At 39.5% G+C, this 18,734-nt stretch overlaps 1 protein-coding gene across 8 annotated transcripts in view; it reads left to right on the top strand.

Moving 5' to 3' along the window:
* The window catches only part of TRAPPC9 (trafficking protein particle complex subunit 9), a 461,101-nt gene that overhangs the window by 26,988 nt on the left and 415,379 nt on the right, over positions 1-18,734 (top strand). For all 8 annotated transcript variants that reach the window (XM_042036518.1, XM_042036517.1, XM_042036521.1 and 5 more), the window contains 3 exons: positions 990-1,206; positions 3,374-3,517; positions 17,973-18,099. In XM_042036518.1, coding sequence (XP_041892452.1) covers positions 990-1,206; positions 3,374-3,517; positions 17,973-18,099 — 488 coding nt within the window. The remainder of the gene's footprint in view (positions 1-989; positions 1,207-3,373; positions 3,518-17,972; positions 18,100-18,734) is intronic.

Below are 18,734 nucleotides of genomic sequence, written 5' to 3'. Positions count from 1 at the left end.
TTGGAATAGACCTCAAGGCAAATCATTAACTCAGCACTGCCAGGCCCAACACTAAACCATGTCCCCAAGTGCCACATCTACATGTCTTTTAAAGCCCTTCAGGGATGGTGACTCCACCATGTCCCTGGGCAGCCTGTAACAATACTTGACTCAGTGAAGAAACCTGGGTCTGTGTCTTTCTATGGCATTTTGCTACTTTGACATTATTTTTCACATAGTTGGGAAAAGCTCCCATTGAACTCACTGCTGCCCTCCAAAACTTGCTTCATGCAAGGCAGTGGTGAGGCACTGGCACAGGTTTGCCAGGGGAGCTGTGGATGCCCCATTCCTGGGAGTGTCAAGGCCAGGTTGGACGGGACTTGGAACAACCTGATCTAGAAAAAGATGTTCCTGCCCGTGGCAGGAGGGTGGAACAAGATGATATTTAAGGTCCCTTGCAACCTAAACCATGTTATGATTCTGTGGTTCAGTCTCACAGTGTATAAATCACAGTACAGTTTAGTGGAATGAAAATTTTGTGGTTTACAAGATTAGAGACATAAAAATTGAGACAGTAGTTTCTTGCTTTCATAGCCTGAGATTTTAAGATTAGATTTAATCTTAAAGGGATGAAAATCTTAGTGAATCAGTAAATCTTGGAAGTGGCATATTTGTGCACTCCTTTCATTCACATGACTGTCATGTTAAGTATCTTCCATTCCATGTGGAGCTGTTTAGCTGTTACTGTTTTCACTGTTTACTTGTTAGTACCACTTACAAATAAAGTTGAAGCCGCAGAACTCCATCTTTGCAGTTTTTGTTAACAGCTGAACCGAGCTTAAGTTTTCCTGGCTGTAGAAGCTGTCATGCCTGGGTGTGTGCAAATCCCTGGCCTTCTGCAGCGCCAATGTCTGCTATTGCATTTTGCCTCCTGTTTGTTTTTTAAAACTCAGCACTTTGAAATCTTTGATTAAAAACCAGTCCTTTTCTCTTTTCCCTTCCAACTCCAGCTCTCAGAAGAGGAGAAGATCCAGCGTTACAGCATCCTGTCAGAGCTCTACGAGCGCATCGGTTTCCACCGCAAATCGGCGTTTTTCAAGCGCATCGCAGCCATGCAGTGCGCGGCCCCCAGCATCCCCGAGCCCGGCTGGAGGGCCTGCTACAAGCTGCTGCTGGAGACTCTGCCTGGCTACAGCCTCTCCCTGGACCCTCAGGACTTCAGCAAAGGTCAGTTTGGATTACCACAGTTGGGCACTTAGCTGGCTTTCCATAATAATTTCCTTGAGAGATTTCATACTAGACCTAAATTATTTACTAATCTGAAACTAATTCCAACAGATAAAGCAGTTGTTTAACACTGTACCTTCACTTCCTCTTAATGTTGTTCCAGTAATTCCAAATTTCTGTGAGCCACTGCTGAACCTGTTGCTGTGGTTCCCTGTTTGCAGGAAGTAATTGTTTTATTTACAAAAACTTCATTTCTAATGTTTTTCAAAAATGTCTTTGTTTTGATAATATGCTTCTCAGTACATAAAAAGGTCAATATATTATTTTGGATTTTTTTTCAATTAAAGTGCCTTCAGCTGTTGGCATCAGAAATTGTGTTTCTTCTGGTTTTGTAGTTATTTGATCTTATAATGAAAGATTAAAAGGCCTTTTACATATTTTTGTATATAGACACACATAAAGGTTATTTTACATATTTTTGTATGTAGACACACATACATACATATAATGTAATTAACAGGGTCAAGTAGGTCACATTTTCCCACAAATTAGATCAGAGACAACTAAAATGCTGCTTGGCAGCTCCTTTTGAATAAACCTTTCCAAAACTTTGTGTTGCGTTCTATAGCAGCAGTTTTGGGGACCATTCCCTAAATGTTGTAACTGCAGGAGAGGAGCAGGAAGTGATGGGCTGAGCTTTATTTGTGGATGGTTAGTGTTGTTTTTTTTTAACCTGCTGCGATTTAGCAGTCCAATTATATGTGAGGGGGGTAGAAAATGCCACGTGGACTGGGTGGAAAAATGCAGAGAATCTAATCTAGGAAGAAGGAATGTGCTGGGAAAAATATGCTGTGGTCTGGGATGGGACTGTGTTGGGAGAAGAGGTTGTAGAAGTTCTGCAAGAAACGATGATTTAAAAGGCAAAAAAATGACATGATTGGTGTTTATCTTTCATTTTTACCTTTCCTTCATGTTGCACTGAAATGCTTTGTCTGATTTTCACCCCCAAAATGGCTCTTTTAGAGACATATGGAAAGATCACTGTACACTCTAAGATAGAAATGACATTTCACACATGAAAGATAATGAGACTCTCAAAATATAAACTCTCAAGGTTTGGTTGCAGTAAATATTCCTAAAATAGTTTGCCAAATGCTGATGGGTGATATTAGAAGGAAGGCTGTTGAAGTTTATGAAGTATTGCACTTCTTGAAATATCTGTTATTTAAAAATTACTGCTCTTGCTTACTACTAAAAGCAGGTTAAGCTTCATTAAGAGTGTTTCATATTATGGTTCTGAAAGGAAGGTTATGTTATGATCTATTTATTCTTTCCACAGATACTCTGCAAATATGAAGTAATTCATGGTCTGAAACTTAGTTTTAAATACTGAAAATCAGGATATGTGCCTCGTGTTCTAAAGTGTTACTGCTTTTATTGGTCAGGAAAGCATTTAGAGAAAATATCTCTTGCTTGATCTTTAAAGAGAGTTAAGAATTACAAGTTGTTTTTTTTTTTTTACAAAGACATGGACTGACAGGACAAGGGGGAATGGCTTCAAACTGACAGAGAGTAGGTTTAGATTGGATATTAGGCAGAAATTCTTTACTGTGAGGGTATTGAGGCCCTGGCACAGGTTGCCCAGAGCAGCTGTGGCTGCCTCATCCCTGGAAGTGTTCAAGGCCAGGTTAGATGGGGTTTAGAGCAACCTGGTCTAGTGAAAGGTGTCCCTGCCCATGGCAGGGAGTTGGAAATAGATGATCTTTAAGGTCCCTCCCAGTTCAAACCATTCTATGTTTCTATGATTTCAATTTCTGTATGAAATCTCATGTGCATTGTCCAGAGAATTTAAAAAATACATAAAACTTCAAAGGTTTTGCGTACCATTTTGGTTTCTGGGAAGTGTTAACTTCATCTTCTGCATTTTAATGGTACATTTCTTAGTTGATAGACAAGCACATAAAACAAAAATTGGTTTCACGTTTAGATATTCAAGCAAACACAATCCTAATTTTTGTGTTGAGTACAAGATTTGGATTTGTAACAACCTTTGGGTGATTGGTGTAAGTGCCATAAAATACTGCTTAGCATATGAAGAAAACCAAAATCAATGGGTTTGTGATGACTTCCAGGTTTAAAATATATTAAATACCTGCATTTTTTCCAGGAACTCATAGGGGATGGGCTGCAGTGCAGATGCGTTTGCTCCATGAACTTGTCTATGCTTCCAGGAGAATGGGCAATCCTGCCCTGTGTGTCAGGCATCTCTCCTTCCTGCTCCAGACCATGCTGGATTTCCTTTCTGACCAAGGTATGACTTTCTACAGAAGAATGTGTTTGCAGTTTCTATTGACCCACAGTCAAATAATGTGACTGTTTTGAAATACAATTAATTGGAGAAGTAATGGAGAGCAGAGAAGTTGGGGAATTCTGTGTATGCCTGAGGTGGGTTGTTGATGGTAATCAGTCAACAGAGAGTTGAAATTAGATGATCTTTAAGGTCCTTTCCAACCCAAACCATTCTGTATTTCTGACTTGTAGAGAATGAACATGATGGACCTGAGTTAAACAGTGTTTAACTGGGACAGTGGCCTTAAATTTCTCTACATTTCTTCAGTTTCTTTCTTTTTTTTTTTTTTTTAATCAGCAATAAATTTCAACAGGATTTTAATACATTTGTCAAAGGTTGACAGTGCAAAGTGTCTGTGGATGATTTTCAGCAATGGGAATTTACAGAATCACCTGGAAAGCCAAAAGTGACAACTGTTACGTTTGTATTACATTTCTTAAGAAAAATATTCCAGACTGACCTATCACCCAGCTCAGTGAGACCAGCGATCTTAATTAGTGCTGAAAGACTTTAAAAATTGGTTTTGCTTCTCAGTAAGCTAGGTAAAAAAAAAGCATTTTTTTCCAGTTACTCCTTTGTTTACAATAAAGAGGATGGAAGTGAAAAAGGATAGGGTTTATTTTTTTTCTTTTCTCCTTCAGTTATGGCCACATGTCTCCCCTTAGTGACTCCTGCAGCCAAGAACTGTGTTGGCAAACTTTAGGTTTTTGCTTGATTTTTTCCCTCTGTTTAGTGGCTCAAATCAGTGCTGGAGGAAGGAGAGGAACTGGACTAAAATGGATAAACTGGACTAAATGTGCTTTCTGCCTGTAGATCTTATTTGCTGTTAAAAGGTCCTTGGATTTTCCCGGACTTACAGTGAAGCTTTGTTAAGATGTGTATGGAAGGTTGTGCTGAAGACAAGGTTTAAGCTCTACCACTCTGCATCTCCACATGTGACATTGTTAATCCCTAATCCTAAAAAGGTTTGAACTCTTGAAGAAAAGCAACTTTTTTGTTTTTTGCCTTCACACATTGTATGTCTGAGTAAAGCCTCTGGTTTCATAAGACCTATAATAACTGAGATATTTAGTGCCTTTGAGAAATCAAACTGAATGTTCTCCCATGTGTTTGAAAAATATTTTTTTCTCCTTCTCTCCTGAATACGTCCAAAATAGAGCTTGCTGTTGAGTTTGATGTATTTTATTGATACGCTCTTGCTCAGACATGATGAGTGGTGTTCCAAAGGAGCTGAAGTGTGGATGACAGTGCCAGAAATGTATTTCTGGCTTGTAATTTTTTTGGTAACTTTTCTGAGATTGGTACTGTGTGACCATAGAATCATTAAGGTTGCAAAAGGCCTCCAAGATCATCAAGTCCAACCTGATGTTGTGCAAGGGTCCATTTAGCATAGAAAATTACTTTAAATAAATAGTTCTTTTAAAAACATCAGAATATTAGGAAAAAGTAAACCAACAAACACCCTTCAGTCTTGAGCTGTGGTAAAGAACAAAAGCAAGACAATTGAAGGCAGAGGGTTATGTTACTGTTTTACTTACTGTGAACTGTTCTCCTTATAAACTGTTAAAAAGGTGTCATTAGTATTTTTCTCTGACAATCACAGTGAAACATCCAGATTTTCTTAACCAATTGAAGGTTTAATTAGAAAACAGAAATAATGCAGTGGTATTGGAGTTCAAGAGTGCCAAGATTTTACTGTTCTTCTGTATGCTGCATAGAAAGTCACCAGTTACCAAGGGTGGAAGAAAACTCACTGTTTTGAAAAGTCAGTTTTTTGAATGTTTTCTTTCCTAAATAAACTTCATATTTTTAAAGCTTGTTACTGATTATCTGCTAAATCCTATTCTTGTATTTAAAGTTTGGGTAGTTTGCAAGTCATTGTAAAAATTAGAATAAATAGAAGTGAAAACTCTTAAGCTGAGAGGAAGTTACCAGCTAAACATTTGGCACTGGGACTTGATCTTCTAACCTTTTTCTCTCAGGATTAGCTGCCTCTAGACACAGAAAAGGAATATTTTCTAGTTTTTTAATCTAATTCTGTTCATTTACTAGTTCAGTTGAAGTTGGTATACTGGGACTTCACAGAACAGAAAAAAGAGATTTATTCTCCAAGTAGAAATTCAGCAGATGAGATTTACTTGTTCCAGTGAAATCTAGATCTATTAATTAGAAGCTCTTGCTTCTATTAATGGAACACAAATGCATAGTCAAAACTCGTTTGTGTTTAAAATAAAATTTAGTGTTTTAATTGAATGACACATTTTAAAATACAACTTGTCTATGTTTACTTGAATTTACTTGAACCTCCAACCATGCAGCCTGGCAAAGCTAAATAAAGAGTATCATCAAGTAAATAGGAGATGTCAGTCACTATTTTAACAACATGGAAGCTAAAAATTTGATACAAAATTAAGCTAGTTACATAAATACGTAAAATGCAGTCTTCTGCTAAGCAAAAAGAGGTACTAAATTCTGCATAAACCTCTAATCTCAAGCCATTATGTTTTAATGTTACCAAGCCCTTAAGAATCACTTTCTTTAAATAAGAATTAAAATACGCAGTTGCAAAGTTGCTTGGAATTAAACCTATCTTTTGCATAATACTTTTTGAAACAAAACTGTGTACAGCTCAGTGAATTTGAATTGAGTAATGTCAGATATTTGGAAAAAAAGCCATTCTTTTATTGTGGCTCTTTACTGATAATATCCATAGTAGTTAAAAGGACTGTGACATGCACTGAGTGCAAATAATTCTGAGTTGGCTCATCTGTTAGGGCCTCACTAAACACAGAGCTATTTGGAAACAGCTGCTAAGGAAATGTGACTGTCCACTCACCAAAGCATGTCCCTGTGGTGAAGGAGTATAAAGTTGGGAATGTGTCTCCATTGCCTTTTTGAAGAGTTGAGGTTTGAAAGCGAAAGCTGTGAACTGCTTTACTTCAGAAAACGTGGCACCTGTTGAAGGTCATTGAAAGACCTTGTCGTTGATACACCAGGGGAGGGAGCAATAAACTTTGGATACATCAGGCCGACTTGGCTTGGATACCAAGGAGCAGCTGACGGATTTTAGGGGAGCAGAGATGAAGATCATCAAAGATGTGCTGTGACTGAACGGGAGGTTGCCACTCTCAAAACCCTCCATAAGCAAGTGCCCAACCTTCCAAAAGTCTGGGAGGTCTACAAAGTGTTGGAGTCTTTACTGTCTTGGCTGCCCTGGCTGCTCCTGCGAGGCTGCTCTTGCCCCATCCCGCTGGTGCTGCTGCTGTGGCTCTGCTCCCTGGCTGGGCAGCTCTGGGAGGGACCCTGGGGAAGCCCCATGGCACCCATGGAGATCTCCCCCATGGCACTCTGGGGGCCAGCACTGGAGCAGTGGTGGGGGTAACCCCTTTCCTGTGCTTCTCCTCATCATTCTTGGCATTTTCCTACTTTTCTGTTCTCTCTTTCTTTCCTCTTTTATGAAAAAAGTTAGTGCTTTGGATCCCAACATTTAATTTCATTTGTGTTTTAATCCCACTTTCGGGTATGTTTAGAACCTTATTCCTTCCTGCAGTTGTGGATTAAGGCAAAACTTGCCTCTCCTCACCTTAAGTGGATCAGGACTGTCCCTCATCCGTGCAAGCTCATAGTCTTTCAGACGTTCAGCAGGTTTCTAGCTGTCATTCCTGCTCTTTGTTTCTGTGGCAAGGATCTTGTGCTGAGGCGACCTTTTCTCACCCACCATGCATAGCATGGGATGAAACTAGGAGTATTCTATTCTTTTTTTTTTTTTTCTTTTTTTTTGGGGGGGGGAGGAGCAGGGAGGGGGCTAGTTCCTTAAAGACCTTCAAGGTTCTTCTGTTTTGTTGTTTGGGAAATAATGTGCACTTTTCAGTGCTTCTCTGCCAAGATCTTCCTGTCCTGTGGTTATTGTTGCTGCACTTGAGTTCTTTCCAGTCTTGTGGTGAGGTGACAGCCTTCACATTTGAGATCCCAACTGCTCTGTCAAGTACTTAATGAATTAAACTACTGATTCTGTGATGATTCTGCATTAAACATGCAGAAGCAATTTTTCATCTGTTGACCAGGGGTTTGGATTACTCTTGAGCTGTAGGTGATGGAGAGAACAGTACTTCCCAAAATATCCTGGTGTGCCTTTCTGTCCTTCCTCTGTGTGGTTTATTCTTAAATCACTGGATTTAAGAAAGGTGCTTTTTCTCAGCCTGTAGTGAGATCATTGTAACTGATGAAGAATTTCTGCCCAAATTTCTGCTGAATGCTGTTTCAGTTCCCCTCATCCTCTAGATGAGTTGGGATGGACTTGTCAGTGTTGGCTGGGCAGGCCACCTCGATGCCTTGACAGCTTGGACTTCTTGGTAGGCAAGGGACTTCTCACCATTAATCTGAGAGCACTTTCAAAACTTTTTCCTTTCAAGCCTGCTGTGCTCAAGTGATGAGTGAGATGTCAGCTGCCAGGGTGAGGATGTGCCTTTTGCAAAGAAGTGATGAGTTTGATCTAAGAAAGAAACTCCCAACCTTGTTTATCTTCAGAAATTATGGTTAAGCTGGGACTAAGCATAGTTTGATGATGTCAGATGTGGTGTCTTACAACTCTTAAAATATGTCTTTCGATCTTGCAGTTTGAAAGAGGAAATTATGCAGTATTTTAGACATTTTTATTTATAGAACAGATTGCATATGCATCCCCTCAGTGTCATTTAAATTTCAAATTGCTATGTAGAAGTATGGGAAATAAGGAAGAATATTAAACTGGGCTCATGAAAATTGACAGCTAGACCACAAGTGAATGTGGAAATGACTTTAACCCTTTGTAGCCCTCCTGCCCAGCAGCCGTAAGGACGAGACTCAATTTCTGAGAATCTTTACTTAAAACTGTAACGTTGTCCTGAATTTCTGTCCAGACCTGGGAAATTGAAGTGAAGCTGCACAGACACTTGGTGGGTTTTACCTCCCTGCAGAAATGGGACTAAATGGCATTTCAGTGGAGCCGGGGATAGGAATAGCCTATGAGCCTATAAATTAGTTTTGGGCATGGAATGATTTAAAACTGCATCTTTTTTTGAGGGACTGCTGGGAGCAGCTTGCGACTCTGTTCACCTCACTGCCTCCTGTTCTCTTGCTCTTGTCTTGCTGTGACTTTCTCATTTCCCCATGTTTACAGAGCTGTAGCCAGAGTTGTTGAGCGTTTCAGCTCATTTCAGTTTGAGCTGGTTGCTCACCAATTCTCCCGTTTGCCACTTCTCCTGCCTATTCTCATAATGTTGCTCTTCTTTTTTTTCTCCTGTTTTTCATATTTAGGTTAGAGGAAACAAGATTATAAATATTACAAATAAAGACATAAGCCCAGAAAAGATTTTGAGGTGTAACTTGCTCAACTCATGAAAAATAGGAACTTCACACAGAAGCAGGAAGCCTGCCAGAACTGAAGGATAATTGAGGTATGGAAAGAGACACTCAGGGAAGATTGAGCTGTATCAGAAAATTTGGATCAACATTTTTTGCTTAGGAAAGAAGATTCCAGTGCTGGTCCTTCCTCTACAGGGAATAAATCTGTGAAATTATTTTGAAATGTAGTTAGAAGTGGTTTATGATAGGGAGTGATCTGAACTGTAAAATGAGTAGTAATAAATTTCAGGTATCAGATAAGGTTCAAAGATGCCAAAAGCATTTTAATTTTAAACAGCTGAACTACAGTTGCAGTTAATTTCTTAAACTTGTTTTTATCCTCACTTTAAAATTACAAATGGCAAGTGTATTGCTGTATTTTTTTAAGAGTTCACGGAGAGATGGAAGTTCTTCCAACTGATATATCTATGTCATAGTCTTCCTAATGACCCTGGCCATGCCAGTGGTTCTCTTTACAAGATTCATCACTCCCCTTATGCATCCATGGCCGTCTCAATACTGACTAAGTGACCCTTGTCATTGATACTTCTCTTGAAGTGAGGTAAATCAAATTCCATCCTTTGAACCCCTCTGGAGTTCAGTAAATTTGGCCTCAGTACTCAGAAGCTCTAGTAAATAGTAGTAGGTGTTTGGATGATTGTGATATAATAGGAAGAGGTTGGAACATCTTTGAAGCATGACTTATTTTCAGGGAATGATGGAGCATTTAAATGAGTGTGATTTAGTTAATACAGTGTTCCTGAATTAAAAAGGAAAAACAAAAAAACAAACCAAACCAAACAATAGCTATTGGTACATTCATTCATTAATGATTAGAAGAGATAAAAACAATAAGTGAATGAGTTTAGGGTGTTGAGGAAGGAGATTCGCAGTCATGTGCTCAGCAATAACCAAATCATCCCTGTATTATCAACAGTTTTCAGCACAAATCCAAAACACAGCCCCATCCCAGCTACTGTGAAGAAAATTAACTCTACCCCAGCCCAAAGCAGCGCTTGTCAAAACAGATGTAAGCTATTCGGGAACTGGCAAAAGTGACAATATCACAGTTCGTTGCTGAGTTGGTTGTTTAGAAGAGTTTGTAGAGTAGACTTGACTGTGATAATGTTACTTGAGAGTGGAGAGTAAGAGATCCTGTGTTGGAAACGTGCTCTTAGAGAGTCTGCTGATGCTGTCACAGGTAATCCCCCAGAGCTGTGTGATGAAGGCACCAACTGCTCTGCTCTACAGTTCTGTTTTGTGCTGCAATGCTTAAAATACTTTAAACTGCATTTAAATTAGGGCAGCATTTCTCATAGGATCATCTGTAGTGTGTAAATTAATTTTTAGAAAGGTAAATGTTACTGATTGCAAGGGCTAAAAAGAATGATGCTTTAATCAGATTGAACAGAGAATAAATGCAAGTTAAAACTTTAGAGTTGAACTCAGGTTTACTTAACTGACACTGATGAACTGGTTTTAATGCACTGTGTTGTATTTTAGGTGACAAAGTACCTGCAAGTTGGTTTTGCCCAACCAATAAACCTTTCAAAAGGGAGCTACTTTGGTTGGTCTTATAATATTCAGATTAACTGATTGCAGGATGAGGATGGAAATCTTCAGTATAATTACCAGGGAATATTTGTAGCAGCCTGGGTAGTTCTTAGCCATTACTTTGAAATATTTTGAAGCTTCACCATAGTGTCATATCCTGCCTGTGTACATACATATAAATAAGTGTACGTGTGTGTATGTGTAAAAATATATTAAACAGACTTGTCACCTCGTGTGTTTGATGTATAGCAGTGGCACAGTGTGGTGTAAGAATGAATATATTAAAAAAGCCTGAATGGAAATGCTTTCTGATGCGTTGGAATAAAAGACTTGGGAGATTGTATATGAAGTAAAAGGAAGCTCCTTAGAAGCCAATTAACTCTTATTCATCATGGTACCATGACCTTCACTCTTGTATTCCTGCTCCCAAAAGTTGTTAATCTGTGATACTTCTTGCTGCTTTTTTGAACTCCTGCCCTTTAAAAATCTCCCTCTGGAATTTGTATTTTGTAGCAACAAGCCAACTTATTAAATAACTTCCCTCAAACTGCTTTATTAAAAGGGTGTAATTTATTTTCCTGAATTACATGTCTTTTAGACTTCGAATTTTTTTTAGATGGAATAAATAAGTACAATGGAGTAAACTGAGTAAACTAGCAACAGGAATAAAAGATTCGTTTTCATAGATATGAAAAGCAACAGTTTTTTAAGTCTCATGTTATATGAAGGAAAAAATTAAGTACTGTGAATCAAATGTTTAATATTACAGACAAAGCTGAAAGTCTCACACGTGATTTACCTTTGCTTAGACTTGAGTGTCAGTGGGGTACAGACAAAAACTCCAGCCAATGCCACAGCCAGATTCTTAGGCTACAATCAGCAGATCAATTGTTACAGTAAAATAGTGCTTTTTTATGACAAAAAAAATTCTGTTAATTTTTTTAAGGTCACTCATGAACAAAATGAAGTCTTTGAGCTTTAGCCCAAAATTCCTGTCTTCATGTAGGCAGCTCTGATCTTGAAGAAGTCTGATTTCCCTCAATTAATTGAGGGAAAAGATACAGGTGGGCAAATGGAGGCACATTGCCATGTTTTTATTCCAGAAAAAAAATTCCTTTGGGGAAGATCTGCTTTAATTGGCAAGATGAAGACATGAAGAATTAGTGCTGTATTATTAAGTGCTAATTTTTTTGTACCAAAGGAAGCTATTTTAGGAGGTGCTATGTTACTAAAATTCAAATACATTTTATATGAAATTTAACAGACTCAATACTGCTCTCTCACCCTAAATTAAAATTAAAGCACTGGAATCAAGCTTGCTCTTGAAATTGGCACTTTATATGGAAAAAGAAATATCCATCTTTAAAAATGGATCATCCATGTACCTTAGTGAACTTCCCCATATGATGTCCATTGAGTGTGATTGGATGTGCTATGAAAAGATGAGTAAGATAGGAGTGATACTGAAGAGATGTTTTTACAGAAGGATGGGAAAACTCAACTGTACGTAAGGAGAGAGAGCTGCCATGTTTGAATTTTAAGTTTTCAGACAGTTTTCCAGCTTTTTCAACAGTTAAACCATCCTTTTCTCAAGCAGGCATTAAAATTTCGAATCCTTGTAAACCTTCCTGGCTAAATTCCTGTGACGTTGTATAACAGTATATTGGGGAAAATGTTCTGCAGAAATCAGTGTGTTGTTCTTCCCGTCCTCTGTCTCTGACTTTCCACACAGAATCCAGAATCAGATGTGTTTAACAGTTGTGCCATTGTATCTGCGAATATTTACAGAACCTACCTTGCCCAGCAGCAGCTTTGCAGCAGTCCTTAACTTCATTTATCATTATAGAAGTGAGCCTAATTTACTCCACTTTGTGTAGAAGTTGGACTCCTGGTACTCCTTAACATGAAAAAATTATTACTGATTTCAGTGTTTTACAGACTGGTTTTGTGTGTACAAAATATATTTTTTAGTATTGAAAGTATGCATGCAGACATCTGAAGTTCTGAGATATGGTGGAGAGCCAGACACTGAAATTTTAATGGTGTCTTTATGAACTCTGTCTTCAGCTATGTTGATTTTTTAAATGAGGTTTTAACAAGAAGTATTTTTGTTCAAACTGGCTGGGCCTTCATGTGTACACATTTTAAATAATTATTAAAAATCTTGTAATGGAAGACTGTGATGTGTTTAGTCAGTCTCTTCCCATTCTTTTTCTCTGTGGCAGTCACTTTAGAAGCTGAAAACATTCTGCTTCTAAAAGACAGCTATTTTTATTAGTCTAAAATACTATTTTCTTCCCCATTCCTGCAAAGTTAGCAGTAAATTGAGAACTTAGTTTTCGAAGATGAGCTATTACACAGCAAATAACTGAATCCTTTGTGTGGATGGAGTCAGTCTCTTTAATATAGTTCATGATACTCTATTCATGAAAGGAGGTCTTAATGTCTGGGTAGCATAGATTAATTATTTTCCTGTAGTTTCTGCTCTTTTCTGTGTCAAACAGTGAATTTTATTTGTCTCTGCTGTGTTTATTTAGAGATTTATGTTGCTTGATTTCTTAAAGAAATGGGATTCATACTCTCTGCTGACTGCCAGTGCCTTTCTTCGTAAGAACAGCTTTGGAGTCTGTGTCGGGAACGCACACATTTTTTGCACTAGACAATGTTGGGATGAACACCCAGGGTTCCTGTGTTGCTTTCAAAGCAGCTTATTCAAGTATCAGATTTCTGAGCAGTTTGAAGTTGTGGTTTCTTGCTCCATGTATTTTTCAGAAAAATATTAGAGGTGCTGTTTGTTACTAAAACTGTAGAAAGTGCCATCACCCCATCCCCATCAGAGTTAATGGGGTGGAAAAGCAGGTGGTGCTGCCTGCAGATGAGAGGAGCTGCTCTGTTCTGCTGAGCTCCCACAGCCCAAGTGCTGCAGGAGTGGATTGATCGTGCAGGTCTTGCTGAGGTGCTTTGCTCACACCTCTGTCCTGGTCGAGCTTGGGAAGGGGGATGCCCTGAGTACACAAATGTGGTGCTCCCTGTCCGTCTGCATCTGCCCCAACCAGAGCTCGGGCACTACCCGAAAGGGTCTGAGGAGCTTTGCACACCCCTGCAATCTGTGATTAACTGCAGAGTAAAAAGTGTGTGGTGGTTGCTGTCCGTGAATACTCAACTTACACTGCAGCTTTTGTGAGGGTCTTAATGTAGTTTGTGGCCTTTTTGAAATTCTTTAGACAATACACTGTGTCTTGATAGTAGGGAAGCAGATACAGACTTTTTTTCTTATCTAGTTGTCAAAAGGCTCACCAGGTAATTTTCATTTTTTGTGTGTGTGTGAAGGAAATATCACAGAATAGTTTGGGTTGGGATGGACATTAAAGATCATCCCTGCCATGGGCAGGGACACCTTCCCCTAGACCAGGTGGCTCCAAGTCCCATCCAACCTGGCCCTGAACACTTCCAGGGATAGGACAGCCACAGCTTCTCTGGGCAACCTGTGCCAGGGCCTCACCACCCTCAGTAACTAGTTTTTTCCTAATACCTTATCTAAACTTGCCCTCTGTCAGTCTGAATCCATTTCTCCTTGTCCTGTCACTACATGCTCTTGTAAAAAGTCTCTCTCCATCTTTCTTGTAGGCTCCCTTTAGGCACTGGAAGGCCATATCTATGTTTATGGGTGCAAAAACTACTTTTTCTCTTGTTTTTTTTTTTTCTGTCATTAGACTGACTTTTCTGTCTTGTTATATATTACTATTAATTTATTAAGGAAATGTTTGAGTCTTTCCTGAAAGAGTTGGGTCGGGACTGCTGCAGGAACGCCCCTCAGACTTCTTCTTTGTGACCATTATTCAGTGTTTTCAAGGGAGAAGGAAAAATCTCAGCCAGCACAAAGCACCCTGGGCAATGAGGGCTTTTGTTAAAATGTTGATTCTGCGCCTATCACTGAGGTAAAATTGAAGTCAGAAGGTATTTAGCTATTTGTTTTCAATATTTTAGTGAGCTGCATGAGGAAATGAAGTTGTTCCAATGTGATTGGTGGGTCAGACATGAAATGTTCCCTTTCTTTATTCCACCTGGCTCTAGGTGTACTGCAAGGGACACCATGATTTGATCAACACAACTTCAACCAGTTGTTGCCAAAGAACAAATGCTGCATTTTTACTATTTGCCTTAGTGTTCAATGGGTAGTGCCTGAATCTGAGTACAGCTGTTTTAAATTTTTTCAAATATTAAAGAGCTAAAATCTACAGTTAAAGCAATTGTGTTCTCATTTTCTGTGTTATCTGCCAAGACATGAACTGCTGTTTGTGTGATACTGTTACATCACAGTTACTAAAGGGCTTAAAAATGTTAGTCTATAACTGACCTTCTGTCCTGTCCTGGTCTGATTTTTTCAGTGGCTCCATTATTGTGAAATACTGCTCCACATGACTGTGAAATGAGGAGAAAGTTGTCTTTTTCACATTTAGTAGCTTTCAATCACTAATGGTTTCTGACTGTGCTCCTGAAGCTCTCAGATTTTTGTGTTCTCATATTAGAAGAAGGTTTGAAGCAGCTTGGACACAAACCCAATGCTCGTTACGTTGTTGTGAAGTAGTTAAGCAATGAAATTCCAAGAATATGGGTGGACTTGCTACATTTCCGGTGGTCAGAAGCAGTCAAAACCAATTTGGTACGCAATGGGGAAACTACCATGGGGTTATACTGATCAAACTGAGCAGAATGTGTTCGAGTGCCAGTGCTGACAGTGGCTTTGCTCAGCTTTATTTGGTTACAGCCATTCTGTGATCCTGGTCTTTCAGTGAGTCTGGAGAGAAACTGCGGGGAAAAAAATTGTGAACATAGTTAATCCAGATGAGAAAATAAGCTGTCACTCCTCACTCAGTAAATGAGTCTCTAATACCTACACAACAGTATCCAGTAGTACTCCCAGCTGCAGGACAGGCTTTTAAAGCTGTTGAGGTGAATTCACAGGTCACAGGATCAAGTGGTGGTTGCCTTCCTGTTGATCTGTACAAGCATGAAGGCACCAGATGGGTAAAGACCTCCAAGAGCAGCTGGTTTTTGTCTCTTTGAAAAGGTAAGTGCTGGTGATAACAGTCACAGAAATCTCCTAATTGTGGGTCAGGAAGGCGGTTGAGGAGTTCAATGCATCCTCCCAGGAGATTCTATCAGAACACAATGACAGGCAGCCAGAAGCTGTGAGAATTCAGAGCTGCAATTGTTGTAGCAGGTTTTTGGCAACCATTAGGCCACACAGATCAGGGAGCTGAGGTGCTCCTCGAGGGAGAAGGCTCCAGTGTTTGCTTTCAGAACTGGCTCTCGGGCAGGATCAGGCAGCTCTTTTGCATCGTGAATACTTCTCATTGTGTCCTGCTGATGTGGATTCCTTCAGCATCTTGGCTGAGATGTGGTGCTAAGAAAAGGAACAGAGCTGCTGGCCTGGCAGCCAGTGTTTAAAGCTGTGCTTCACACCACATCAACATGGAAAAATGGTTTGGTTTAGCTTTGTCTTCCCAGAAAGTATATGGAGCTGCTACCATGGAATCACCGCACGACTCAAAAATCTGTAAACAAATTCTTTTTACAAATGGCAGCCTGCTTTCTTTGAGCATGTTTCACACTAGGGAATGAGCCAGTGCTCTGGAATGACAGACCTTCGGTTTCAAGCACAATTAAGCACATTCTGTAGTGTTACCTTCATCATATCTGGTAGCTGTGAAGATTTCCATCTCGCTGGAATCTGCTTGCACTATGTGCCCTTGCTCCTAATATGGCAAATAACCTGAAATTTTGATGGTAATACTCAGCCTTGAACCATGACAACTCCTGACTGTGCTGTGCTGCTCTGAGTGTATGTAGATGTCTAATTAATGTGGTTTTGGGAACATTTCCTACAGGCAATTAAAATGTGGGGAATGGCTCAAGAGACTGTTCAGTGAAACACAGATACAAACAAGGCAATTTGTCAGTTATGTGGCATTAATTCCATAGTGAAGGGGATTATAATCAATGTTTATTTGCTTTGAAGGAGTGTGTACTTGTGGCTGTAGAACTCACAGACCAAGCTGGATTGATGTGGGCAGTACAAGCATTGCTGGATGTTTGCGCTTTTCAAGGGCCAAGATGGTGTTTTAGACAGGTTTTGGTACTTTTGGCATGGTTTACAGGATGTTTCTTTCACATTTTTCTCACTCCTCCTTCTCACAGCTGCTGTGCAGCATTTTTTACCCTTTCTTAAATATGTTCTCAAAGAGGTGCCACCAGCATAACCGATTGGCCCAGCTTTGGGCAGCAGCAGATTTGTTTTGGAGTTGGCTGGAATGGGCTCTATCATGGAGATACCCTGGTGTCTTCTCCCAAAGGCCACCTCTTGCTACCAAAAGCTTGCTGCATTACCCAGTACACCTGTCTAAGCAGTTTTTTTGGTACTACTAGTGATAACTACTTGTTATCACCCTCCCCTTTCCTATTTAGTTTTATCATTGAGTATTTTGATCTTTCAAGTATTTCCTAGAAACAGTTTAGATATTGAATAATTATTTTTATTGGTAGCACATACGTGGAACAGCCTGGTTTAGTGGAAGGTGTCTGTGCCCATGGCAGAGGGGGGTGGTTGGGGTTCAAGGTGCCTTCCAACATTCTGTGAATGTTCATTTTAAAATAATACAGGTCTTTTCAGCTGCCTCATTCTTCCTTCTAAACAAACACTCTCAGGCTTTTGTCTGTTTGCAGACTCCCATTTCAGCAGAGAAAGAGGTAATCATAGAATCATAGAAAGGTTTGGGTTGGAAAGGACCATAAAGATCAAGTATAATTTTGTGCTGAGGCTGTGTATTTCCAAATAGACTTTTTTTTTTTTCTGGAGACACAGATACATTGTTGAAAATAATTGCTGGATAAAGCTAATAAGCAGTCATTGCACATTCTTGAAGATAACCCCAATGATATATATTTATTTGAATGTTCTTGTACTTTTAAGCAAAACCAAAGAAAACCTTTCTTACCAGTTGTTATAATTTAGTAGCGTAACACAGTACAATTATTTTGAGGATTAGATGGTTTTCACACAAGTTAACATCGAAAGTAATTTGTTTCTCTTCATTGCCTTTGATATTATTTCATCTAATGTTTCAGAGCAGGGCCTGTTCCCATAGAATGCTACTATTAATAATATGTGTGAGGCTGATTGCTTTGTCTGTATTTGAAGGTTTAATAGATGAAATTGTAGAAACTTGTACTTTGACAGTAAAAAACCTAACAAAAGTAAGTATAGACTGGCACTTGAAAAATTCTGAGAAATCTACCAAACTCTTTTCCTTAAGGTCACTTAATTATATTTGATCCATCTGTTGAGGTTGAGCTTAACTCCAAGTGCTGAATGCAGAAATTAGTTGGCATGCCATTAGAGTTATTTTGTACAAAAAAAGGCTATAACCTCATCATAATTAAATGTGAGCTTGAAATAATTTTAAAATTTATTTTCTAGAAAAGAAAGATGTCACGCAGAGCTTGGAAAGCTACACGGCAAAATGCCCTGGGACAATGGAAGTCATCACTCTTCCAGATGGTTTGAAGCTACCTCCTGTTCCCTTCACCAAATTGCCTATCGTGAAGTAAGACCAAAACACAATCTTTGACTTTTTCACAGTACCTGTCAAATTTTAAAGGATACTGAAAGGATGCAGTCATCTCACTCTATGCATGTTGATCACAGGAACATGAAAAAATCCCAAAATGTCAAATTGTTTTGAGAAGCTCTTGAGCAAAAATAGAGCCTTTGACCAGAAAATACTTCGTGGCCTTTAGTTTCAGAAAGAGATAAGTTTTGTTTTTTGAAGAACTGTCCTTCAACAGTGTCTTGGTTTGAAAGACAGGTGTCTGCTAAGGAAGGCAGGAGCCTCCCTTGGAATGGCAGATGCGACCCCCTTTCCCTCCAAGTAATTATAATTTTGAAATCAAGGGGCTTTTAGGCAAAGATATGGGAAATAGGAATAACAGTTTTTTACTATTATATATATAACCAGTCAAACAAACAACAATACCTATGGCAGTAACAGCAAACACAAACCCAGTGCCAGCCTTCTCGGCAGTCAGGCCCTTTCCCCTCGGGTGCAGTTCCGCTCGCAGCCGGCAGGGGCGCTGGCAGCTCCCGGTGAGCAGGGCAGGTGCGATGGTTCCCCCGCGGCTGCAGGGGGCGCTCCGGAGCGAGCTCGAGGAGCACGCGGCACCGGTGCCCTGGGATCCCGGG

Source organism: Corvus kubaryi, unplaced genomic scaffold (assembly GCF_017639235.1).
Source record: "Corvus kubaryi isolate FWS band 111438036 unplaced genomic scaffold, C.kubaryi_AGA036_p1.0 37385, whole genome shotgun sequence".
NCBI classification, from domain to species: domain Eukaryota; kingdom Metazoa; phylum Chordata; class Aves; order Passeriformes; family Corvidae; genus Corvus; species Corvus kubaryi.
This window is presented reverse-complemented; position numbering and strand designations above follow the sequence as displayed.